General features: G+C 44.8%; 1 protein-coding gene across 1 annotated transcript in view; it reads right to left on the bottom strand.

The window, feature by feature from the left end:
• Positions 1-2,081: 2,081 nt before the first annotated feature.
• The window catches only part of PHF20 (PHD finger protein 20), a 1,006,161-nt gene continuing 981,268 nt past the window's right edge, over positions 2,082-26,974 (bottom strand). Inside the window, exon 22 of the mRNA XM_086932347.1 lies at positions 2,082-3,828. Coding sequence (XP_086788473.1) covers positions 3,680-3,828 — 149 coding nt within the window. The 3' untranslated portion in view covers positions 2,082-3,679. The remainder of the gene's footprint in view (positions 3,829-26,974) is intronic.

Genomic DNA, 26,974 nt, shown 5'->3' with positions numbered 1-26,974 from the left:
TCGAAGTTTGATAGTCTTCTTCGAGCGGAACTTCGAGCAGGCGAAACATTTTGACTCGTCGTGGTCGGGGGACAAACACGTATTGCACACTGGGCGCACATCTAAGTTGGAATATTTCGAATTACAAACGGGACACCGCTTGAACGGGGTCCGTTCCATCGTCGACGTAGTCTGGGCCTGTGTAGTCGAAATAAATCTCGTCTTTCGACGTCGATTGTAGAACTCGAAAGGGACAGGCACCGAACGATACAATACCGACACTGTGAAGGCCTTTTGGCCTTAGGAGTAAGAGTACAAGTTTTGGAAACTGGAGTCGAGATAAGGACATCCGAACCCAATGGCGGAAAAAAACAATCTGAGGATGGAGAGGATGCTCATGCACACTGTAGTCCAGGGGAGGAGCCACCTATCTCGTGATACTTCGAAGACTCTTCCAGGACAACAATGTGCAATCATCCGGACCCAACACTAGGCGGCAATCTATGCACAGATATGAATTCAGCAGCCCTCATGCCTCGAACATAAACTAACCTTGCACGAATTTCAGGGTCCGTATTAGTCTGTTCCTGTTGAGCTGGACTTGCTGGGCGAAGTACGCTGCATTATATATATATATATATATATATATATATATATATATATATATATATACACACACACACACACACACCCTCCTGTATTATGAATTGCCATTATTTTATTACGATGTTGCACTTGGCCATGTGCACTTTAAATTCTCCAAAGCAGCAACTAGTAGACAGGAGTATTTTTGCAAAAAATGTTGCCACCCTCATAATTGAGGTCTCTGAATTGTTTGAAGTATTTTTTATTTTTTCTATGCAGGTTAAAGGTTTTTATTGAGTGAATTTGTAATTCTAATACTTATATTGCATGACTTTGTGTATCTTTTATGATCTACCATCGAAAGATCGAATAAAGACAATGTTGATGATAAATTGAGACTTCTATCAAAGTGGCTCTGCCCTCTCTCCAACTCATTCAAACTGTAGTGCTCAGCAAAAAACAAAGACGCCTAGATCGCTGCTGGACAAATGGATTGGAAAACCTTGCAGAAGAGCCGAGGCAACTGCTTTTTTCATCATTACATCAGTATGGAAGCCCTCAGGGGTGGGGTCTTGAATCTTTACCCGACAAATAGTAGTATTTAATCTACAGTGAAACCTAGCTAGAGACCATTTGTTTTTTGACCAATTTGTTGTGAAATGAAAATTTAAGACAATAAAAAGATCACTGTTGATCCTGAAGTCTGCTTATGGATTATGTGATTGCGTGCCAATCCAGGACTCAATCTGAGCATTTATAGTACTTATTGTGGTATCTTCCAGGTAGACAACAGCATGGCCTAGGGTTAAATACATTCAGTGATCTGATCATCAACTAAGATCGTGTACAAAGAGTTGACAGTATTGGTCTGTGTGCATGGAGAATCTCTGGGATACAGCAGCTCTTTGGATTAGCTGAAACTGGTCCAACACTAGGATAGTGCACAAACCCCTCTTTATTGTTGGCTTATATCTAGGCACATATACATTTTGAAATGGCATCATATCAGAATTGCTACTAAAACGGCTGATAAGACTGTGCACAAGATTCACCAACACGCTCCATCAGTCGGTACTGTCCTGATGCATACTACATGAGTGTACAGCTGTGGATCAATTGATTTACCCAACTGATGGAGCATGCTGGTGTTTGCTTGCTTTGGGTGCAGGGAAAAGCCCATAATAACTCCTCCAGGAACATATTACTTTTGTACATTGATTACCGAGTTCCATGGGGGAATATTGGGTTGCCCGGTTGGGTAAGTATATATGCCCCTAACATCACTTTTGGTTGCGGCCAGACTCCATTGCTAACACTGTAGATCACCACCTAACACCAGTGACATGTCACTTCAGGACAATTTTCCTGATCCAGCCGGGAGCCTATGAAGAATGATCATATAAGGAATTAGCTCAGGCCATTCGCCTTTAGATATTAGCCTTGCAGCACACATTTGACCACACACTCAAATTATCCAGGCGCTTGAATATGCACAATAAGAGCAAAAGAAGCCAAAATGTTGTGTAGTTATTATTTCATTCTCTTAGGTTTACATAGTAAATCATTTGTTCAGTTTATAAATATTACAGACACATTACATGTATCCATAACTTTGCACACGGTGGGCTATAAACAGAGGCTTTGGGATTAAACTAGGGTGGATAGCATTACAAACCAATGTGCAGTAAAAGGATGCTAAGAACAAATAAATTTCTCCTGGGCAACCAAGCTATGCACAAAACGCATACCAGTCACCTGAGATGAAACCACAGGTTACCCTTTATGTTGAAAATAAAGCAATCGGAAACATGCACCACTAAGGGTCATATCAGAAATGCAATACAACACCATTTCAGAAAGGTTTCTGCACCCTAAACTTAAAAAACAAAACAAAAAAAAACACAACAGAACACAAAGCAACAAACTGGAAAAACATTTTGAAAGCATGATGCGGAACATGTTACACAATTTCAATGTCATTGGAATGGCAGTTTTACTCATGCATAGATTGTGGGTTATTATTCAAAAACAACACAGTGGACGCTGCAAATGTTTTTGTACTTCTAACAATTAATAGGGTATAAAACTGTGTGAAAAACTAAATTTCAAAATAACACCAGTAACGAGATGGAATGCAAAATATTAACAAGTACAAAAACATGTAAACTGAAGACCCTGCTTAAGTGGGCATATTGCCCCTCCATACCGTCCTTTCTCGAAGTCTGAAATATCAGCAAAAAGATTTAGGAACGAAAAAATGCCATACACAGATTGTCCATACAACACCATGATCATATTCTTCCAGCAATGTAATGTCACCATTTAGCTCTAGAGGAACAACCTGCCAAAATCAGATTAGTAACATGTTAACCTAGTAACTAGTAACATTTCTAGTTTAAAAAAAATCACGAGAGCCATGAAGATTTCAGATACCTCTGTATTATCTGGAAGGTGTGCACAAGCTAGCCCTGCCATTATTTTTAAGGAACAATCCTTAAACTATTCTATTAGAAATTAAAAAGTAACTGTATATTTTGAAAGGAGCTCATTTATACTTGTTATGAATGATAACTGTATTGATGGACTATTGATTAAATATTGATCTACACATAAACCAAGAGAAACAAAGCAAGGTATCTAATTTGATACACATCACTTAAATAAACAATAAAAATGTATTCTACAACCATTGTCAAGAAAATGTTTTGGCTCTTCAAGCTTCTTCAAAAGTGGCACATAGTCGTCATCTTTACGGGTCTTCAAAAGACCATTTATCGTTCCATTATACTCAACTGCTTGGCTGTGGAGATAATTTAAACACATTTGACCAGCGGCATTCTAAGACTTGAAGACCTCTACAAAAAGACGCAACAAAATTCAAATCAATGTTTCAACATTATTATTTTCCTGGTTAGTAAATTTCACAGCCATCCTTTATGAGACAATCTGTTGAGATATTCCAAAGTTCATTCTCTCACAGATCCCTGAAGTCAGTCTGTAGCACGTGCAATAAGGCATGCTTGGTGCCACTGAATTTTCCGGAGCTCTGTTGTGCCAACAACTCCAAAATCGAGGTCAATCTCTGAATGCCAGCACTAGCCAAAGAATCTTTTCACTAAACACATGTTGAACAGCAAAGTGCAATCTGCTGTACTTTCCCAAGGTCCATAAGAAGCTGTTTTACACGGTGCTTTAACTGGGGTAACCTCGCCAGCGGTTCTGGAGGTTCTAGTTCTCCTGTATAATCCAAAAAACTTTCCAAAACTGCAAATAAAAGGAAAACAATTTTAGAAAATAGTAACTATTTGTGTATGTTTGTGACTGAAAATAATAACAGGTGACTCATACCGACTTCCACCTTGATTACTCAAGTGACTGACTGATGGAGTTGCACCTATTTGGCTATTCTCAAGTACTTTGAAGACCATAACACTTTTTATACATATTTGTTACACAGAAATGTTAAGCCTTTTGATTCCTCCCATTATACGTCATTAGTATGCTATTGGTTCTATGAAAATGAAATAAAGACACAAATCTCTATTTGAAAAATGCTACTTACTCTTTAAACATCTGTTAGTAATATGTAGTGCTGTAGATTGAAAAGCTTAGCATACTCTTGCCATCTAGAGTTGGACTCAGACATTTGGAAGTTGTTTTTCTTCTAAGAAAGGTCTTAAGTCACACAATACAAGGTGACTCCTCCTCTCAATTTACTTTGCAATGGACGCCGAATTCATGTTAGATTGCTTTCCGCACAGTAGATGTAGGGCTGTATGGAGTGTGAATGAAAGGTAAGGTGTATTATTGCAATAAACAGAGAACAAATGTATTTTATAGATGTGCCTCACTGCACACTCATCCAGGGAGGAGGGTGGGTGCATGTGAATCTACATCTGTATACTCTAGCAACACCTGCTTACAGGGTGAGTAATGTTTGCTGTTCGTAGCATGTGTGGCTGTAGATACTCATGCTTAGCAAAGACTGAGTAGCTGTGGTGGCTAGTGTGTGGATGATGCAGAGGTGTGAAACAATGTTCTTAGTACTACCCACCAACTAAGGCTGGTTGGTGACCTAATGTGCCTGCAGAATAATTCTTAGTTAACGTATGTGATGTTGACCATGCAGTTGCCTTTCAGATTTTAGTTAAGGTGATGTTGCAGAGAAAGGCAATAGTGGCTCTTTTCTTACAAATAGAGTGTGCCCTGGATGGCTGTGAAGTACCATTTTGGACTTGAGGTATTACGTTTGTATACATTTTACAATCCACCTGGGTATGGCAGCTTAGAAAATGGTCTGCCCCTTATGAGGTTTGGTAAATGAGAAACATATAGATTTATGTGAGGAATGGTTAGGTAATATCTAAGTAATACATAGGAGAAATTCTAACATCTAAGTATGCAATGCCTCTCAGCAACAGAGTCAGTCTGTGACACTGGGAATGAGGGAGAACAGATCAGAAAACTGCCTCAGCAACTGGTGGCAGTCATTCTGTTGCTCAGGGGTCAGGGTGGAAGAGAGGTTCACACCATCCACTGACCCATCTCTCTCTGCCGCAGACAGGAGGTCAGGAAGAGACTCAGTCTCCTCTTCCATTCCAGCATCTGTTGCAGTGGAAGAGGTGTGGCGCAGCAGCCTGGGAGACTGATGCCGGATGCTAGGGATCATGTTTCGATCCCCGGCACCGGCGGCAGGGGTCTGCCCAGCACCATGTGACTCTGGGCAATAGCTTGCTTAATCTTCCCAACGGTCCCCAGAGCCAGCAAAACCTCCGGGTAGCTGTGCGCTTTACAAATACAGGTTTATTATTATTATTGTGTAATACACTGCTGTCATGCTGTTTGTTTTGATTAAAACTACCTTCCATCAAATGGAGAAAAGCCTGGATAGCGAGTTGTATGACCAGGAGCTCTAAGTTGTTGATGTGATGACACGGAAATTAAGAAGGCCACTGCCCCTGTATTGTGTGGTGCTGCAAGTGAGTGTCCTATTCCAGGAGAAAGGCCTTCATGGCAATAGTCACATGGGGGATTGGGTTGGCTAAAGGCCTTCCTCACCATATTAGTGGGTGTCCACCATTTCAGAGTGGTTCACTTTGGCCTGAGCAAACACTAGTTCTTCCCCCTGAGCTTGTGAGCACTGGACTCTCAAAACTCTCTTGCAAGGGTCTTATATGCAACCTTGCATATGGTACTATTGCGATACAAGATGCCATCATTCTCAGAAGGGTATTGTGCGCACAGAAACAGACCGACTACTTTGAAAAAGAGGCAGCAATTACTGTACTTTGATCACCTTTTTTTGGGGATACACCTTTACAGTGACTGTGTTGAGTAGGACGCCAGTAAACAGGATTTTGTGATGTTTATCGTAAAACCCAGTCCGTGAAGGCCGAACTCTGTTGCCTGTGAGTGTGCTGGGCACTGTATTTTGCTGCTTCTCTTGATAAACCTATCATCCAGGTATGGGGATACGTAAATTCCTTGGCGGCGAAGGTCTGCCACAAAGACGTATAGACATTTTGTGAATAGCGATAGGGCCATGGTGCCCCCAAAAGGAAAAACTCTGAACTCATAATGATGGACATTTACCACAAAGTGGATGTACTGGTGATGCGCAGGGTGGATGGGAATAAGAAGCACAGTCATAAAGTCATCTTGCTTCAGAAGAGGGATGACCATGTCATTCTTGAAGTGTTCTGTTAGGATGTAATGGTTGAGGGCCTGAGATTGAGGTCTAGCCTGAGCGATCCATCCTTCTTTGAGATGAGGAAGTGCAGTGATTTTATCACTGTCCCCTGGTGTGGGGGTAGAGGCTACATAGTGTCTTTTAATATTAGTAAATTGTCTTCTTGGAGGAAGGGAATGTGTTTGATACAAAGCTTGTATGTGCTGGAGCGGGATGTTGGGAGAGGTGGCAAGTAACTGTGCTGTATAAATGTCTATCACTGATTGGTCAAAGGTGATTTGCTTTTTTTGGATTAGGAAACAGCCTAGTCTCCCTTTGATAGGACATGTGCTATTGGTTGTGGTGGTGGGGGGAGGAATTGGCATTTGGTCTCTTGCCTCATAATTTGTGAATCCCTTTGTAGGCCCCTCTATCATACTGTCTACTGCCCAATGTTGGGAGGACTGTAGTTTCCTCTGATAGGAGTGAGCTTGCGCAGGGAATGCAGGCTTTAACACTCCCCTAGATTGGTGTTTGTTAAAGGTCCCCATAAAAGTGGTGCTTCACAGAGGTCCACTGACGAAGCAGTCTCTATATCCGTTATCTTTGATTAGTTCCAACAGATCGTCAAACTGCAGGTTAAAGAGATGTTCTCTGTTGGATGGTAGGTTGATGAGATGTAGTTGTAGTTCACATATAAACCCGAGATACGATTGGTATGGCGGCACAGGATGTTTGCGTCATGCCTCTAGAGGCGGTTTCAGCAGTGTCCAATGTACAGCATATGTTCACACTGCAAAGAAATGTCCCTTCTTACACATTTTCTTCCCCCTTCTATGAAATTGCTCCTGGTGATGTTTGAGATATTTCATCTCCACCCACTATGCTCAATCATATCTGGATAGGAGGGCTAATGAGTTGGCAATTCGCCAATGAGTAGCGGTTCCTACCTCAACTCTCTTGCTTGCCACATCTATTCTTTTACTCTTCTTGTCAGGTGGAGGAGTGTCGACGCAGGCATGTTTGTGTGTAGTATGTACGAGGGAATCTGGGTGAACTTGCGCCTTGATGTATGTAGGGTCATTAAGGGATGGTTTGAACTTTTTTGTCCAACCGAGGGGTGACAACCCTGGCTCTAACAGGGTCTTTAAAACTTTCTGGGGCAGACATGAGCATCCCTTTTGGCACGGGTAGGAAAGAGATGTCCCTCTCTGACATGGAGTGTGTCTCAACCAGGAAGACTACTACTTCCTGAAACATATGAATGTCTAGTTTATGGTAGGAGGCAGCACACGGAATGACCTCATTTTATGAGGAGGTATTTTCAGGAGTTGAGGATCTAATAGGGTAATGAACTGTATCCCATGGTGGATCTTCAATATAATATTCTTACAGATGTTAAGGTTATCGATATTTCTATAGCGCAAACTAATACCCGAAGGTGTCCTGGCACTGCATACGAAGTCCTCAAGAGTTACTGACAGGGGTCATTGGGGGACATTATTAGATAGCAAAAAGCCAAGTTTAAAGAGATTTCCTGAAGTCCAGATGGTTTGTCAGGCACCTTAGCTGCAAGGGAAGATCATTCCATGTCTTGGATGCTCCCAGCACGGCTTCTGCCCCCCGAAGTTGGACCTCTTTACAGAGGGCACTGATATCAGTTTGGCTGTAGAGGAGCGCAGTTATCTACCTGGAACATAGGGCTGAAATTGTAGTTTAAGATGAAGGGGTCCATTACCTTGAAGGAATTTATGGACCACACAGAGGGCTTTGAATGTGACAAGTTTTTTAACAGGCAGCCAATGGAGCTTTCTAATCTCAGTCGAGATAGAAGCATGCTTGGGTAAGTTGGTGAGTAATCTGGCAGCTGCATTTTGCAGGATCTGAAGTTTCTTCATCAGGCCATCCTGAATATTAAGATATAGACTATTGCAATAGTCCAATCTGGACATAGCTAAGGCAGTGATAACTATCCGTTTGCTGTCTTTAGGTAGAAGGGGCATGATTTTTTTTACAGGATCTGAGAACAAAGGTCGTAGCAGAAATCACCGAATTCACAGATTACCTGTTGGTCCCTCTCCTAATGGTCTGTCGTAAAGATCAAATGGTCCATATACGTTGCTCTGTGGGGAGATGTAATAAGGTGACCCTGGCTGGAAGTCTGACAGAGGCACAGATATCAGAGAAGTGGGGGAGGTTTGGAAGGCAGTGGTGGCTGCATGCTTGGCAGAGGTATAGGGCTGGCTGCACTGACCTGTATTTTTGTGTGAGGAAGGCTTTGGATCAGTACTTTTCTTGAAGGCAGTTTTCTGTTGGGTGGTGTAGGGTCATATAGTAGAGACATATGGTTGAAATCGATCCTGTGAGTGGATCAATCAAGACACGCTCTTGCCTAGTATCCAGTTCTTCCTGAAGTCGCTTAGGTATAGGGGCTTCAGCATCCCCCTAATGGGGGATGGTTGAGGCTTGATCTGATTTGTCGCTTTTTGCACCTGTGAGTGATGCCATATCAGAACAGAGTCAGATTGCGGTGTTGAGGGCGTCAGCAACGTCGATGGCTGTTTGGGTGTCAACGAATACCGTTGAGCAAAGGAAGTGGTAGACAGAACATGAGGCTTCGGAGCAGTGAAGGGTCTGATCGTTGAATGTGAAAAGCTCACTACACATGGTTTTGGAGCCAAAGACTGGATATGGGTTGCTTTGGTGGGAGGCTTGCCACACTTGGACCATTTGTGTTTGTTCCAACCAGACCATATTGGGGATCACTGGCCTTTGTACTAAATTAGCGCTGCCAACATGCTTGAGGATCAATGCCCTACTCCATTGGGAGTGGTGATCTACCTTGGCACAAGGAGTGGACTTTTGCTGGACTGCACTCACAGTTTGTGGAATAGTTTGCATTTATGGGCCGAACTTCGAGCTTGTCATCAGATCCACTGGGCTGCCGGCTCACTGGTCATTGTACAAGCTTGAAGCCAGATGGTCCAGGCTACTCCTCCTTGGGGTGCTGAAAGCATCTTCTTCCCAGACATTGTCTGGAGTAGCTGAGAGGTCCTCTTGCTGCATGTAACATATCCAGACACACTTCCTTTGATAACTGAAAGATTTTCTTCTACTTGAATGCTACGCATATCAGGCAGCCTGCGTGGTCATGTTAGGACGAAAAGCATAGACTGAGGACCTGATGGTGATCAGTCCATGGGTACTTAGTGCAGCATCGAGGACGGTATTCAAACGCGGACCGTTCCATAAACCATGCTCATTCTTGAAGGTGATGCCACGTGGAGGGAAGACGTTAACTCCTAAGGGGGATAGCGTTTGACACGGCTCAACCGATACTCAGAAGGACAAGTTACGTACCTTCGGTGACGCGTTATCTAGTAGAGACTATTTAGCTACAGATTCTTTACTTACCCTTGAATTATACCCAGGCGTTAGCCTGGGTCCGGACATTTTTCTGACGAGCAGTATCACAGGGCAACTGTAGGTGGCGTAGTCCAGCGCTGCGTTTTCCTCACTGGAAGTGACGTTTGCGGTGCCTATATAGGAGCCACGTCGTACAAGTTACTTACCTTCGGTAACGATATATCTGAAAGAAACATTAGTTAGTTATAGATTCCTCACCTTGGAATTACCCCCAAGCGTCAGACTGGATACGGAAAGCTTTTTCATCAGCAGTACCTCTGTGCGTCAGAAGGTAGCGTCGGTCGGCTCCGCGTCCGTCGTCCTGATGACGTAGCGGCAGCTACTTAAATGCATCCCTCGCATGCTGACGTCAATTCTGTACAGGACTTTCTGCGCCAGAAACGCAGAACCATGCAAGACACTGACCATTGGTGCACAAACTAGGGCTCCGAAAGGATGTCCTTAACCCTAGAAATCAGTTCGCAGAACGGGGAGGATGGGCGGGGCGGTAAGGAATCTATAACCAGCTAATGGTTCTTACAGATATATGGTTACGGAAGGTAAGTAGTTGGTGCATCTGAAAGAAACACGCTAGTTATAGATTTCTTACCTTAGAATAGATACCCCAGCAATACCAAACCCGGTGGTGGGTCTACAAACCAGGATCACACCAGAAACGTCCAAAGAAGCGGTCTCTCCGGACTTGGCTGTCCAGGCAGTAGGGTTTGGTGAATGTGTGCAGCGATGCCCACGTGGCTGCCTGACAGAAATCATTTAGAGGCACTCCCCTTCCCAAGGCAGTAGTGGCCTGTCGCCTTGGTGGAATGAGCCCGTAGCCCGACTGGAGGTTCCTTTTTAGCTAGAGAGTAACAAGCCTTAATACACAACACGACCCATCCAGAAATGGTGCGTTTGTGTAAGGCCTGACCCTTCTTTGCACCCATGTAACCAACAAAAAGTTGGTCATCCACCTGGAACTGCTTTGTGCGGTCCTGGAAGGAGAGCGCACATTTTTAGTCCAGACGGTGGAGCCTCTCTTCTTCCTTTGAAGGATGCGGAGGTGGAAAGAAGGTGGGCAAAGTAATGGTCTGCCCGATGTGGAAGGCAGTGACCACCTTAGGAAGAAAGGTTGGATGGATCCTGAGAACCACCTTGTCAGGTTGAACAGACATGAAAGGAGGTTTTGAAGAAAGAGCCTGGAGCTCACTCACCCTTCTAGCAGCAGTGATGGCTACCAGGAAAGCGGTGTTAAGAGTCAAAAGACGTAAAGGACAGTTGTTAAGCGGCTCAAAGGAAGTGCACATTAAATAAGTTCGCACAAGATTCAAGTCCAACTGAGGCATAACTAAAGGGATTGGAGGAAAAAGATGAGTTATGCCTTCTAAGAAATGGTTAACTACCGAGGACATGAAAAGAGAAGGCTGATCTGGCAGCCGAAGGAAGGCAGATATGGCCATATGTAGCCCTTTATAGTGCCCAGAATAGAGCCCTGTTGGGCTAAAGAGAGAAGGAACAAAAGTACTTCAGAGAGAGGGGCAGAAAGAGGATCCACAGCCTTTGCGGTCTTTGTGGAGGGACGTCTGGCTGCCAAGATTATGTCACAGACTTCGGGAGGCAGATTGAATGATGTCAACTGCCGCCGCTCAATCTCCAAGCAAGGAGGTGGAGACTGGACAGTTTCAGTACCGTCCCCTGCTGCTGTGACAGAAGATCCTACCGGAGAGGCAGTCAGATCGGAGGATCGATGGCCATGATGAGCAGCTCGGGATACCAGACTCTTCGTGCCCAATATGGGGCCACAAGAATGACTTGTTCCCGGTCGTGTCTGATCTTCTTCAGCACTCTGGGCAGAAGTGGTATAGGCGGAAAGGCGTACAACAGACCGCAACTCCACTCACGAAGAAAAGCGGCGTCAAGCGAGCGCAGCCGTGGAGATTCCAACGTGCAGACTTGCTGACACTGTGCATTCTCTTCGGTGGCGAATAGATCTAACCAAGGCTCTCCCCACTGTTGAAAGAGACCTTGCACCACCTCCAAGTGAAGACGCCATTCGTGATCCATCATGCACCAGCAGCTGAGTTCATCCGCCCTGGTGTTCAGAGAACCTGCCAGGTGTTAAACCACCAAGGAAATGCCTTGATGTTCCAGCGATGTCCAGAGGCGGAGGGCCTCCGCCCTGTTTGTTGCAATATTACATGGAGGTGGTGTAGTCCGTAAACACCTGCACTACTCTTCCCCGGACAGCGGGAAGGAATGCCTTCAGTGCAAGACGAATCGCCCTGAGCTCCAGAAGGTTGATTTGAAGCCCGGACTCCGCCGGAGACAAGAGGCCTGTGATTTCCGCCTCTCCCATGTGGCCGCCCCATCTCAGAAGGTAGGCGTCCATCACCACAGTGTGGTCTGGTTGGTTAAGGGAAAGGGAGAGGGATCTGCCATTGAGCGAATCCTGGTTTATAAGCCACCACTGCAGTTGTCAAGCAGTGCTCTCCGAGATCTGGACGCAATCGGACAGATTCCCCTTATGCTGCGCCCACTGGAACTTCAGGTCCCACTACAGAGCCCGCTTATGCCACCTGCCATGATCGATCAGCAGGGTGCAAGAGGCCATGAGGCCCAGCAGCCTCAGGATAATTCTTACCGAAACCTGGGACAGAGGCTGAAGGATCGGAATAATAGCCCGAGTATCTCGGACTCGCTTTTTGGGAGGATAGACCCGAAACAGCGTCATTTCCAGAACCGCTCCGAAGAAGAGGAGTTTTTGAGAGGGAATCGGGTGCGACTTCGGCACATTGATGGAGAGCCCCAGCAAATGCAGGAGGTCTGCCGTAGTCTGGAGGTGGGAGACGACTGCTTGGGGCAAGCCCGCCTTCAACAACCAGTCGAGAAAGGGGAAGACTGGAACCCAGGAGCTCTGCAGATGGCTGCAAACACCACAATCACCTTCGTGAACAACCGAGGTGCACTGGTGAGGCCGACAGGGAGCGTGGTAAACAAAGTGCTCGTGGCCCATCGCAAAGCACAGGTAGCGCCAATGAGCAGGCAGGATGGGGATATGGAAATAGGCATCCTGCAATCCCAATGGTACCATCCACTCTCCTGGGTCCAGAACAGACAGGACCTGAGCAAGAGAGAGCATCTTGAACTTTTCTGAGGAAGTAGTTAAGGGCTCTGCGGTCGAGGATAGGATGAAGACTCCGTCCACCTTTGGAACCAGAAAATAGCAACCACAGCCTATTTCTGGTCTAGTAACCTTCGCTACAGCTCCCTGGCCAAGAGAGTTTTGACTTCCTCTCGAAGTAAGGCAAGGTGATCCTCAGTCAGCCGATTGTAAGTTGGAGGCATGGACGGAGGGATAGTCTCAAAGGGGAGACAGTAGCCCCTTCGGACTATTTGCAACGCCCACCTGTCCGAGGTGATATCCCCGCCAGTGGTGCAGGTGATGGCGGATCCTGCCACCAATTGGATGTCTGCGATCTGGGAGGATCAGACTAGGAAGGTTTGGAGGTGGAAGGGGTTGTGCCCTGACCTGACTTCAGGCATCCCGGCCCACGGGGTCGTGGAGAAACTTATCCACTGCCAAACAGAGGTTGCCGAAGTTGCGTGGTCCTGCGGCTGTGGTAGTGCTGGCAAAGTTGGAAGCCTCTTCTGTAGCCAAGAAAGGAGCGAAAGGCGGACACAGGCCAGGATGACATCGAGAGGTTCAAGGACTTAGCTGTAGCCCGCAACTCCTTGAAGAATTCTAGCACCGCTTCCGCCCTGTCTTTGAAGAGCAGGAGCCATCAAAGGGCATGTCCAAAAGATTGGCTTGGCCATCTCCTGAGGAGCCAGTCGTTCTCAACCAGGCGTGGCGCATAACAGCCACCGTCCAAGAAATCGCTCTGCCCAGTGAGTTTGTCATGTCTAGGCCATAGCATATGGCAACCTTTGTTGCAGCTATCCTGTCTGCGACAGCTTGGGAGAGGACAGCCCATGTCTCCTCCGGGATTTGTGGCAGCACTTGCCCACAGTTTCCCATAGCGAATGGGAATAACCACTTAAGAGGCATGCAGTGTTTACTGACTGCAATGTTAGGCTGGTGGAGGAGAAGATTTTCTTACCAAAGCTGTCCAGATTTTTGGATTCCCTGTCCGGAGGCACCATAGACATACCAGGTGATGGTCCTTGACAAACATGGTGCAGTGACAGGCCACGCACATCGTGAACCCAGAAGTCTTCTTGCTGGACATCCTACACACCAAAAAGTTCAACAAAAAGTCAAACAAAGCTCTGTTAAAAATTGACGGGGCGCGGGCAAGATGGCGGACGTAGTAGTGTCCGAGTGAGCAGCAGCCTAGATGTTCTCGCTATGCTGGTTTCCCATCACGTAGAGAAGCGGCATCACAAAGTTATGGAGGAAAGTGTACTTGCCTAAAAAGATGGAGTTAACTTTGAGAGCCCTACTTACGTTCTTATTAGGATGCGGCTGGATGTTTGGTGCAGCTTTCGTAGATCGCAGCAGCTGGCGCGGAGGTTCCCGGCTCTTCCATTAACTCGTGCGCGGAGCACAGAGCGGGGCAGGGCGGACTGCTGTGCCGATTTGAAGGCGGTAGGGGCAGTGTTTAGAGGTCGCCGGCTACGCGCTCAGTGCTCTCAGGGAAGAAGCTCTAGGAGGAATTACGGCTGAAATACCATGGCTCCCAAGAATCCTACCGCTGGCGTGGTAGCTAAAACTGCGAAGACAAAAACTAGGAATGTAACAGCGGCAGCAGCAGCTCCAGAGCAGATTGAAGGTACTGTTATTCTCAACTCAGCAGATAACTTAAATTTTCAAGCACTAGCGCATACACAACACCAAACGCCAACCTGGGGGCAATTCTGTGACTCTTGAGGCCAATAAATCCGCACCCTTACATTCACAGATGGGGGATTCTGGGACCTGTAGTTCTGGCGCAATACCGAAAATACCGGGAATGTTTAAAAAAAAAAAAAGAATACGAACTCAGAGAAAGGAGGCCAAACAGCTGGGGGCAAGGCCATTGCTTCTGATAATTCAAATGTGCCCTCGACACTGGGATTCAATCAGGTTTCTTCAGGGGGACTGACTGTTGGTCTTACCAGCAATCCAAAGGCGAGAGTAAATCCGGCTGTGCAGAAAGCCTGATCAGCGCAGGCTCCAGCATTTCCAGCCCTTACATCTCCTCTCCTAGTCATCCAAGAGTCCCCAGGCACATTGCAGGCTGAAATTAATTTTCAGGAGGCGCCGACATTGCTGGGTGATACTGAATCCATTGACTCAGCTGGAAACTTTTATTCTTTGTCGGATTTGTACAATGCCCTGGAGTCAGAGAGCCTAGAGGGGGAGTGGAGGGATGATATAAGTGTTAACAGTCAGGTTAGCTCAACACAGGATCTGCAGAGCTCAGAGGGCGAAGATGAGGGGGATATGCAAGCACCATTCTCTGGTAGATGTGAATGGGGGGGGGGGGGGAGAGGAAAATACTGTGCTTAAAGCACAAAATGACTTCACTGGTTCTACCCCCCATACCTTGGTCTCCCCGATAGTATCCAGGTCTGCAGAAGTACCGGACCGGTCTCCGACACCTGAGATTACATTGGCAACCTTATATCAGGTCATGATTCAGCATCGGGAGGAGACAAGGGCGGAGAATCTGCACACGCAAGGCGCAGTCCGCAGGCTACAAAACAACTTAAGGCGTGTAGCCAAATCCTGTAATGAAATTACTGCAAGAGTTGTCGAAGCTGAAGAAAGGATCTCGTCGATCGAAGACACCATGACTCAGCATAAATCACAGCTATCCTCTCTGGAAGGCCTCAGGGATGAGATTAACTGGAAGCTGGTTGACCTTGAAAATAGGTCTAGACGTAACAATCTACTCATCCTGGGCATTCCGGAGGGGAGCGAGGGAGGTGATGTCAGGAAATTTGTTAGTGAACTTTTTTCGGAGGCCTTTCCGGAACTCACTCATTGGAATTGGGATATGGAACTTCAAAGGACTTACAGATTTCCCTTTCAAAGAAATATTCGAACTCACGCAAATTCTAAACCAAGAGCTATATTGATTTGTTTAAACAACTTTTTGGCAGAGAGGCTCTAAATGATTTGGCCAGACCTGATAGGAAACAAAGGGGGAAAGATCTGGAGTTTTTTGTTCGCCCTGATTACTGCCATGCCACTGTCCAACAGCGCTGGCAATTTTGCCAATTAATTCCACTCTTTCAGGCTAAGGGCGCCCAGGCCTTTCTCCTTAACCCCTCAAAATTGAAAGTAATATACAAAGAGCGATCATACTTCCTAGCATCGGAGGGGGCTGTCAAAGAATTATTAGCTTGATTTTGATTCATATTGGTTTTATTCGTGATGCACATGGTGCCCGAGGCTTTTGTGTTTTTTTCTTTGTATTTCAGGTTTTTTTTCTCCTTTTCTCTCTTTTTGATTGTGCTGGAAATGTATCATTACAGTTTGTTCTCCTGCTTCTCTCTTAGTTATGTATCTGGTTGATAAGGAAATTATTGCACTGTAATGTGATGGAAATCGAATTGCGAGACACAAGTTGATTCTCACGACATCAATGTCAGGGGCTATTCAGTCCCTTTTGCCCTTTTTGCGTTGGGGCTCAGGGGGGGGGGGGGTGAGTGTGGGTGGTTCGGGAGGCACGAGGGAGGGGGCAGGCCCGGTCAGGATCGTTGGAACCAAGAGCAATGTTGGGTGTAATGGGATAGATAATTTGAATGTGATTATGAACACTTTTTTGACTGGTTTGTTACAGTTTTCAATAGATATATTTGGGGGATCAATGTTGTGGTGTAAAAAGATATTATTAAGATGGGAAACCGGAGGATCTGTTCTTGGAACATTTGTGGTCTCAACAACAGAAAAAAAAGGGGGTCTGTGCTCAAATTATACAGACCATGAGGATAGACTTATTATGTCTTCAGGAAAGGCCCCTTACTTGGAACAATAGGCATTTATTTAATGAATTGGGTCTGTATCTATTGGGATGCACCCGCCAAGGTACCACTACAAAGGGGGTGGCGATTCTCATGAGGATTGGGCTTTCTTAAACGCTCTAAGGCTGATCAAAATGGGCGATGGATGATTCTTGAGATCAGTATAGACAGCAAAGATTGGACAATATGCTCAATTTACTCCCCAAATTTGGATGACCTCGATATTCTGAATTTCTTAAGCTTAGAACTAGCTGCCTGGCCTTCTCCTCTAGTAATTTGTGGGGATTTGAATATTCATCTGGGAGCTGGCTTGGATATACGGGGTGAGTCAATATATCCTGGTCTAAAAAAAGAAGTCATACAAGGCATTGAGAGGGTTGGTACTGGATTTTGGTTTGTCTGATGTGGGCTATGTAAAACCGCCATTATCGCCAGGTTATACATTTTTCTCAGCCCCGCACCAGAAGTTTGTCCGGTTGGACTACTTTTTTTTTATAGATACTGGGCTTATTAATCGTACTTTGTTTGAGTTAATCCCTAGAATAATCTCAGACCACAATCCGGTGCGGATAGAGATTAAAACAGAGGTAGGATTCAAAGCAGAAGTAAGACTGTGGTCGTTCGACCGGAAACTGTTGGCAGACCCACTATATATCGACTCTATGGGTAACTGGATTAGGGAATTTTTTCAGTTTAACAGAGGAACTGCTTCTGTCCAAAATGTGTGGGATGCTTTTAAAGCCGGGGTCCGCGGGCATTAACTAGCATACTCGATTAAGAAACAAAGATATTCGGAATAAACTGGACGGATACTACAAGGTGGTACAGGAATGGGAGGAGAAGTTAGTGACAGCTATTGGTCTATCCCAAGATGCAGAACATATCCAAAATACTTTGCTAAACATAAGGCAAGGCTATATGAAGTATTTGCGACGAACCTGGCGGAGCAGATAGCAATCTTTAGATCACAGGTTTACGAAATAGGGGAAATTTCTGGTAGGATTTTGGCTAAAAAAATAAGGCAAAAGGAGGCATTCAACTATATTAATGCAATACAGGATGAGGCAGGCCAGATTCGTAATAAGCCGGAAGAAATCCTTGAGGTTATTAGGCAGTTTTACTCAAAGTTTTACGAGCAGGATCTTATAGGGTATAATAGTGATTAAATTGTGACTTATCACTGCAGATAATATCTCGAAATTAACCACCGCTCAGGCACAAATTCTGGACTCCGATAATACTTGGGAGGAAATAGAGTTGGCCCTGATGTCTCTTCCGGCTGGAAAAGCCATGGGACCTGACTGTATTCCTCTCAAATTTTTTAGATTACTTCGAATACTATTGAAACAGGATTTGCTGGCTACTTTCTTGGCAGCACAGAAAGGGGCGGCGCCCGTCTCTTGGAGACAATTTACAATCATGGCGTTTCTTAAAAAAGATAAATCTCCCCTCAATCTGGCCTCTTATAGGCCGATTTCGTTAATAAATGCCGACAGCAAAGTCTTCTCAAAAATCCTAGCCTCTCGAAGCGCAGGGATAATATCTTGCATAGTCTCACGATGGCAGCACAGGTTTATTCCCAAGCAGGATACCACGGATCACGTTCGGAGGGCCATTGCTTTGATGGACTGGACACAGGGCACTAATACAGCTATAGGGGTCATCCTGTTGGATGCCGAGAAGGCATTCGACAGGGTGGCCTGGCCCTATCTCTGGGATCTCACAGCCTTGAAAGGGTTTGGCCCACGTATGATTATGGCCTTGAAAGCTCTGTACGAATCACCATGCTCTAGCATAAAACTTGGATCAAATAAATCTGATTTGTTTCCTATTTTTCGTGGTACGAGGCAAGGCTGTCCGTCCTCTCCGCTTCTTTTCGCTATTTACATAGATCTTTATCTGAATGAAGTGAATCAGGCGGCGGATATAACCCCAGTAGAGGTAGCGGGTACCAGTTACAGAGCATTAGCCTACGCGGACAATGTGGTGGTGGTCACCACAGATATTGTAAAGGCTTTGCCAAAGATTGAGGCGCTTGCTTCTCAGTTTGGTGCCTTTTCAGGTTATAAACTAAACATGCCCAAGACTCAAACATTATATGTTGGACAGAATCCCCCTGCACATCTCAACATAGTACCAGCTGCACCTACTTGGGAATCAAGATTACAACCCCGGTGTCCGCTATCCCAGAGTTAAACTTTGGTCTAGTTGTTAAGAAGGCTAATTCCACATTGGAGCATATCGACCACCTACATTTGTCTTTATATGGGAGGAATAATGTCTTAAAGATGTTAGTACTCCCGAAACTGTTATATTTATTTAGAACTGTTCCTCTTGAATTTCCTCTTAGCTTTTTTAAACAATTAGAGAGGATGGCTGGGAGATTCGTATATGGCTATAAACGTCACCGCAGAGCCTATAAAAAATTATTCTTCCGAAGGCAAAGGGGGGGGGGGGTATTCCACATTTCATTTTTTATTATTTTGCGTCGGTATTACAATTTATTACTCCCTTGGTAATAGGTGCTAAAGCTCCAATTCTAGAATCTCATTCTCCATCTATATTTGAGTTTGCTCTAGGGTTTGAAGCCCGAGGCTGCTTGTTAAAAAATGTAGAGAATAGTTACTACACAAAAACTAAATTTAAGATTCTGCAAGCAGCATACCGGGCTTGGACTTTAATTCAGCGTCATGTAGGGATACCAAGAATTTTGAGATATACTCCTTTGACCTCCCAACATATTCTTCCCCCCATCTTTAGAGATTACACAATGACTAGATGGCGTAATACTGGATTTAGCTCTCTTGGTGATTTATGGCAGAACAATTGTAGGATATCCTTTACAGATCTTTGCCTCAAGTTTAGTCTCACAAACATTGATTATTTTAAATATCTTCAGCTGCATAGTTGTTTTAATACCTTAACACCTTTGGAACGCGCGGGACTCTACAAGATCCCCTTGATTTATAGCTTCTATAATAAAAAAAGGATTCTTTTTTTCTAATTTTTTAAAATATCTTTGTACCCAGATGACTTATTGAATATTCAAGAGAGGTGGGACGAGAAGTTGGATTCTAATAATGTTATGGTTGAAGAGTCTATTTCATTGGCTAACTCCATCTTGCTGTCAGGTAGAACTCGCACACAGCATTACATGGCTCTTTGTGACCTCTACTATTCCCCTGCAAAACATTTTAAGTGGGGTACTACAGCTGGTACGCTATGTAGCAGATGTGGTCTACCTGCAGCTGATGCAGTTCACATGTTCTTCTCTTGTTCAAAATTATTCCCAGTATTGTGGGCAATTCAATCCTTTTTATCTATACTGTATGGATCTCCAGTAGAATTAACAGCAGAGCTAGTATTGATAGGGATTTCTGCAGATACAGTGGCAGATGAGAAGAGAAACCTGCTGTATATATCAATGGCGATTTTCCGGGGCTGCATTACTCAGGAATGAATTAGCCCAGAACCACCATCTTTCTCCACATGGAGGGCTCGTCTCCTAGCTTTGTTTAACCTAGAACATGCCATATATAAAACAAAGGGGCGGAAAAAAAGCGCTCTGAGAGAAAATGTGGGTGCCGGTCCAGCAGTGTATCCTGGGGGAATTGGGATAGCTGTACTCTTTTGATCTTTTATTACTTATGTCTGTTAATTGATGTAAACTGTAAGCCAATGTAAAAATATTCTTTTTTTGGTCTCTTGATAGCTTCAGCTCTACTTTTTTTTGCTCTATCCCTTTCAGTTTGTATTCTTGTTTTTTTGCTCTTGGCTGTCTTTATATACAAAGTGAGATGTATGTAGTTTTTTATTATCTGTGAATATATTGAAATATGTTTGTACCCTGACCTGCTTGCAATAAAAAATTCAAAAAAAAAATAAAATTTGACAGTGTGTAAATGATAAATCTGCACTGGCTGGCGCAGAAAGAAAGAAAAGAACTGACGTCAGCACGTCGGGGTGGTGCCTATATAGACACAGACGTAACGACGACCTTGAGGACTCCAATGCCACCTATCAGTGCGTGGGGTACTGCTATCAAAAATCTTCCAGATCTTCCTGACGCCTGGAAGTTCACAGGTAAGGAATCTGCGGCTAGTTGTCTCTATCAGATAGGGATCTTCTTGATCTCGAGGTGCAAATGTGAACAAAACTGGTGTAGGCTGGAAAGGTAGGAGAACCACTGAATGAGGTTGTTAGTGAATCCCATTGGAGAATTGTGTGTATGAGAGTGGGATTGTCGATGGCAGGAAAGAGGAAGGGTCATCCTCATATGTTGCCAGGAGCACACTGTACAAGATGTTTAAAGAACCTGGTTCATCGCTGCAGCGTGCTCTAAAGCCATACTTGTAGTCATGCACGAGATAGTAGGCATTGGTCTGATCTAGGAGTTGAGTGTAGACTGCTTTTTCAATGATCTTGCCGATGTAAGGTGTGTGAGTAATGGGCTGATAATTGGTGAGATTATCAGCCTCTAGTGTAGGTTTCTTCAGATGTGAGAGAATTTGCCTCGTCTCACGAGCATACCTTCAGTGAAGGAGAAACAGTAAATAGTGAGGTGTGAGTGCACTTGTTTGGAGAGAAATCTGATAAACTGGCAGTTCGGGCTGGACTGTTCCCATTGGGCGCAGAGTCAAGACTGATTTGCATATGGCTGGGTCCAAACTGGAAAGGCATGGTGAGCAAAAAAACGATGGATTTAGGCCCAGATCTCTGTACTGGGTTGAATGTATGACATTGTTCTGCATTCTGTCCATCAATTGTTCTTTTTGCATATGTCACCCTGAGTGGAACAGGTATGCCCAGAAGTGGGTCTCGTGCTCCCCATGCCACTGGAGTCAAGCTATCCTGGCTGATGAGGGCTGAAAGCCCGAAACCGGTCCAAGGAAGCTCGTTTCCAGTCCAGGGAGGACCTGGCCTGGCAGTTCGGACTGGACTGTTCCCATTGGGCGCAGGGTCAAGAATGAGTTGCATATGGCTGGGTGCCTTCATTTTGCAATTTACATGTATGATCTACTTTGAGACAAAAATTACTCTGAAAACATCACTCTGATAAGACTAGAGAATTTAGAAAAACCCCATCTGAACCACAATCTTCAACCTCTTCCATCAGCAAGATTTTTTTTCTTTTAAACTTACGGTGCATTTTACCCCAGTGAACACCAGTGGCATGGTTGGGGTGGGCTTTTTTGCAAAAAGGAAGGGGTTTGGTCCGATTGGGAAGGAGGGGGGTAGGACCACAGAATCAATACCAAGAAAAGTTTACCCACACCTCCATTCATTTGGGATCGGAAATCCGATCACGACAAAAGATAGACTAAATTAATTGTGTCTGTCTTGGCAATGGTTAATTGCCTCTTATTTTGATTTATTTCATGAAGAGGAAATTATTTTTTGATAGGCCAAATTAGGAACACATTATCAACCAAACAAAATATCACAATGATATAAAACAAAATCTGCACAAAAATCAATTGTTATATATTATGCATAAATTACCACAAAAATTGACAATACATTTAAACACATGAAAAATTCTCAAAAAATTTAATGCATGAATACATTCAAAATCATAAAGCATGTCAAAAAAAGCTGTTTTTATACAGACTATTTACATGTATATATATTCAATTGCATTGCATTACGCATTGAATCAGAAAGTGCAAGAGAAAAAGATTCCCGACTTCTAAAAAGCAACAAATCCTGATATATTAAGTGGGTAAAGCATTAATCTTCACATAGCCGACGCGTTTCGAGTTCTGGCATGCCAATTACCAAACTCTCATCAGGGAAGCTTTAATCCTGTCTTTGACAACTGTGTACTAACAGTGTGAAGTTCTGGCGTTTGATTATTCTCCTACGAAGTGCTATCACAGTGTAAATGACACTGGAATCATTCCCGGTGTAGCACAGTTCTTTACTGCGAACAATTCAGTGAGCAACAGACTCCAATTAACCCCATGCGCCTTTAGCTGAATTTGCTTTCCGTTCAAAATAATTGGAACCAATAGAGACCGATATCAGCTTGCAAACAAACAGCGACCATCGAAAATAAAGAACTGTGCTACACCGGGAATGATTCCAGTGTCATTTACACTGTGATAGCACTTCGTAGAAGAATAATCAAATGCCAGAACTTCACACTGTTAGTACACAGTTGTCAAAGACAGGATTAAAGCTGCCCTGATGAGAGTTTGGTAATTGGCAGGCCAGAACTCAAAACGCGTCGGCTATGTGAAGATTAATGCTTTACCCACTTAATATATCAGGATTTGTTGCTTTTTAGAAGTCAGGAATCTTTTTCTCTTGCACTTTCTGATTCAATGCGTAATGCAATGCAATTGAATATATATACATGTAAATAGTCTGTATAGAAACAGCTTTTTTTGACATGCTTTATGATTTTGAATGTATTCATGCATTGAATTTTTTGAGAATTTTTCATGTGTTTAAATGTATTGTCAATTTTTGTGGTAATTTATGCATAATATATAACAATTGATTTTTGTGCAGATTTTGTTTTATATCAATGTGATATTTTGTTTGGTTGATAATGTGTTCCTAATTTGGCCTATCAAAAAATAATTTCCTCTTCATGAAATAAATCAAAATAAAAGAGGCAATTAACCATTGCCAAGACAGACACAATTAATTTAGTCTATCTTTTGTCGTGATCGGATTTCCGATCCCAAATGAATGGAGGTGTGGGTAAACTTTTCTTGGTATTGATGGTTGGGGTGGGGGCACTGAAAGACCAAAACTGTGGGGGCAAAAAGATAATATGTATACTTTTCTAATGTACTTACCGGTTTCTCGCTCTCAGCGTTTTCTTCATTCTTCTGGCTTCAGCACTGTCCAAAGCACCTAATGGAGCCTCAGGCAACCCCCTTTTGCAAATACAGACACTTCTCTCATGCTGCAGATGAGCAGTATGAGAGAAGTGCCAGGATTGGCTGGAGCGGGCTGCCTCGACGTTCCAGCAGGCACAAGATGGATGTGCCTGCTCTCTACTCCGCTGTCAGACAGCTAGGTGGAGAGGTATACACTGCACATCAGGCTGCCCATTGCAAGACAGCTGGCAAAAGTGACTTGCACAGTAAAAACTTATGGCGTAAGCACCACTCCCCTCCTGCCAGTCACCAGCAATGCCCAGCCCCCAAACACTGCTTGGGCTTGTAGCATTGAAAAGTTAAACAGTAATTCATTTTATTATTCACTTTTGCGCCCGCAACTGGCAACAGGAGGGGTGACGCTCCTCTTTCCGTAACGTGGGGGGGGACGGGAGGGGGGGGGGGGGGGGGGGGGGGCGGAGGAAGTAGGGTTAACACACTAATAGACCTGGCTGCATTAACCAGCAATTAAGTGTGCTATTAGTACCAGAAAACTAGCTCCAGGCGCAAAATACTCTTTAGGCGACTCCTAAAACCGTATGGCATGCTTATGTAGCTTATTTTTAATAAATAAGTAACTTCTAAAAATGTAAGCAGTTTTATTCCTTAACTCCACAAAACCTTCGCTTGTGTTATGAGGTAGTTCAGGGACATCACAGAAGACTATCAAGTATGCGTGCACTCAGGGGGAAGCTGTAGATAGCTACAGCAGGGGCTACCGGGTCGTGTAATTGGAATACGTTTATCCCTTTTACTAGGAGGACTGAACGTGTTGATGACCCTAACTTGACCCCATGTAGTCCCTATCCCAGACTGACTACCAGGGAGCTCCACTGTAGATGGCACCTGAATTTGAACGGTAATGTTTTTTTTTTACTTTATTTACCAGTTCCAGAATATAAGACCAAAAACTTTCCAAGCTCCAGTTCAATTGCAGTATTACAATCCAGTGCAGAGTGCAGGTAGTTGCCAACTTAACATTGAGTTATCACCATGTTGTATAGTCCAAACTGGTTAATCAATTCTACTGTCTCAAGGGCGCCGCATCTGTTACTCTCAGTTCACACATTGACTCATTACTGAAATACACAGCTAATAATGTTCGGGAAAAATAAAAACATTACATATCAACGATTAACCCCTTCACTGCGGCGGCTATTCCGCTGCAGTGCTAAGGGGGCGGGGCGGCCGCGCAGCGGACGCATGCTGGTGACGGAACCGCTCCGTCACCAGCCGTGGTTGCACTGTGCTCATGACAGAGCGGTTCCGTCACGGCCCGCCCGCTCAATAGAACGTTCAGCGCAGGCGCGGAATCTGCGCCGCGCAGGCGTTCCGAGCGGGCCGTGAACCGCTCCGTCATCAGCACAGCGCGACCGCGGCTGATGACGGAGTGGTTCCGTCACCAGCAGGGGAGGGGTTAATATACAATTGCAGTTGGATTAGCCAATACCTGCTGGTACCAGTCCATGCTCTAGTTGTGATGTGGGCTGTGACGTGGAGGTGCAATGTTTGAAAGGGCCCCAAATGTCCAGTGGACGGGAAGTGCTAGGAAGAGTGGAGGCATACAAATCATAGTTGGTGTTGCAGTATGCTAAACTGCTCCGCCATTCCTTAAGTGTGGGGGCAGCTATTCGTCCCCATTTGAGTGCTATTTACCTTTCGGCCAGTAGCAGCCCCAAGGCAGTAAATTTCCGGACGGCTTTGGGAAATTACATACGTACCCCAAAAACGCAACCTCCGGAGTGGGAACAATATCTAAGCCAATCATTTCCCAGTGTACGATAAATGTCGGCCCAGTACGTAGTTATTTTACAACAGTACCAGGCGAGGTGCACGAAATCTGCATGTGGAGCTTTGCATTTTAAACAATGAGGTCTGTCTATATATATTCTATTTGCCATCTCAGGGGTTACATAGATTCTGCGCAGGAATTTAAAATGGATCAATTTGTGGCGGCTGTTCAAGGAGACCTCCTTAGTTTGACTACAACATTTAGCTCATTGGTTATCCGTAATGGGATGGCACAGATCAGTTTCCCAAAGAGCCCTTATTTTGATGTTGTGTATCGGGATAATATCAGTAAACGGCTGGTATAACTTGGAGACCAGATGCTCACCCGTGGTGCTGTCTAGAATTGTGGATAGCGGGGAGAAAGAATCAGGTTCAATGGGGAAGCCAGGAATTGTAGCCCTCAAAGCCGACTGAAGGCGATTAAGTACAAAAGTGTCCATGAAAGTAGCTTCATTAAATCTATCACCATCTGAAACAGAAAATGCGTGCCCTTCGCTGTATAGATCCCCAATAGTGGATATGTCATACTTTGAGAGAGTGCTATCTTTTCTCCCGTAATTGGAATCCAGCGTTTATTTGGGATAGGTAATTTCGGGGAGTATAGTACCGGAGATCCCAGTATTATTTGATATATTTGATATTTATTAATTTTTATATAGCGCAACTATCGCTCCGGAAGGAGCATCTTGGCGCTGAGCAATCAGAAGAAACCAACTTGGGAAATGGGAATCATATGGCTGCGAGGACCAAAGAGTCGGGTCGGAGGAAGATCCAAGTCTTCAGAAGTTTTCTGAAAAGGGTTTCTGAAGGGGCGTGCCTGAGGTTAGGGGGAAGGCCGTTCCAAGCTTTAGCCGCCAGGAGTGAAAAGGTTTTTCCACCTTTCGTTTTGAGCTTAAACCTGGGTATGGTAACCAGATTAGCTCCTGATGACCTCAGGCAGCGCGAGGGAGTGTACTGAGGAAAGCGCTTGACAAGATAGGAGGGGCCTGTGTTCTTAGTGGCCTTAAAGACAATGACAAGGAGTTTAAAAAGGATCCTTTTGTGGAGGGGCAGCCAATGAAGGGTGTTGAGGGCCGCCGAGGCTGAGGACCTTCTCGGAAGTCCGAGAACGAGCCTGGCCGCCGCGTGCTGGACGCTCTGTAGCTTCTTCAGGGTGGACTTTTTTATACCTGCCAGGAGACCATTGCAATAATCGAGTCTGGACAGGATCAAAGCCACGGCCACTGATTTCCTGGCGGAAATAGGGAGGAAGTCGAAGAATTTCTTTAGCTGTCTAATGATGTTAAAGCAGCACCCTGCAGTAATGCGCGCATGGTCGTCAAAACTGAGGGACGAGTCGAATTGGACACCCAGATTGCGGGCCGATAAAACTGCACTGGGAGGTGCCTCAGAGTGTTGGGGCCACCAATCTTTTGGAGAAAAAAGGGTGTCTTTGCCTAAGGGTATAATCTCAGTTTTGGCGCTGTTGCACTTGAGGTGATTATTATTGAGCCATGCGAAGACTTGGGAAAGGCAATTCTGGAATCTAAGAGCGGCATCGGGGAGTTTTTTGTCAAGGGTGACAACAAGTTGGGTGTCGTCAGCGTAAGATGTTACAAGGATGCCATGCGATTCAATCAGGGTAAGCAGGGGGGCCATGTAAATATTGAAGAAAAGTGGGCTCAGAATGGATCCCTGGGGCACACCTGATAGAATGGTTCTTTCG

The sequence above is a fragment of the Lissotriton vulgaris genome, chromosome 7 (assembly GCF_964263255.1).
Source record: "Lissotriton vulgaris chromosome 7, aLisVul1.2, whole genome shotgun sequence".
NCBI classification, from domain to species: domain Eukaryota; kingdom Metazoa; phylum Chordata; class Amphibia; order Caudata; family Salamandridae; genus Lissotriton; species Lissotriton vulgaris.
This window is presented reverse-complemented; position numbering and strand designations above follow the sequence as displayed.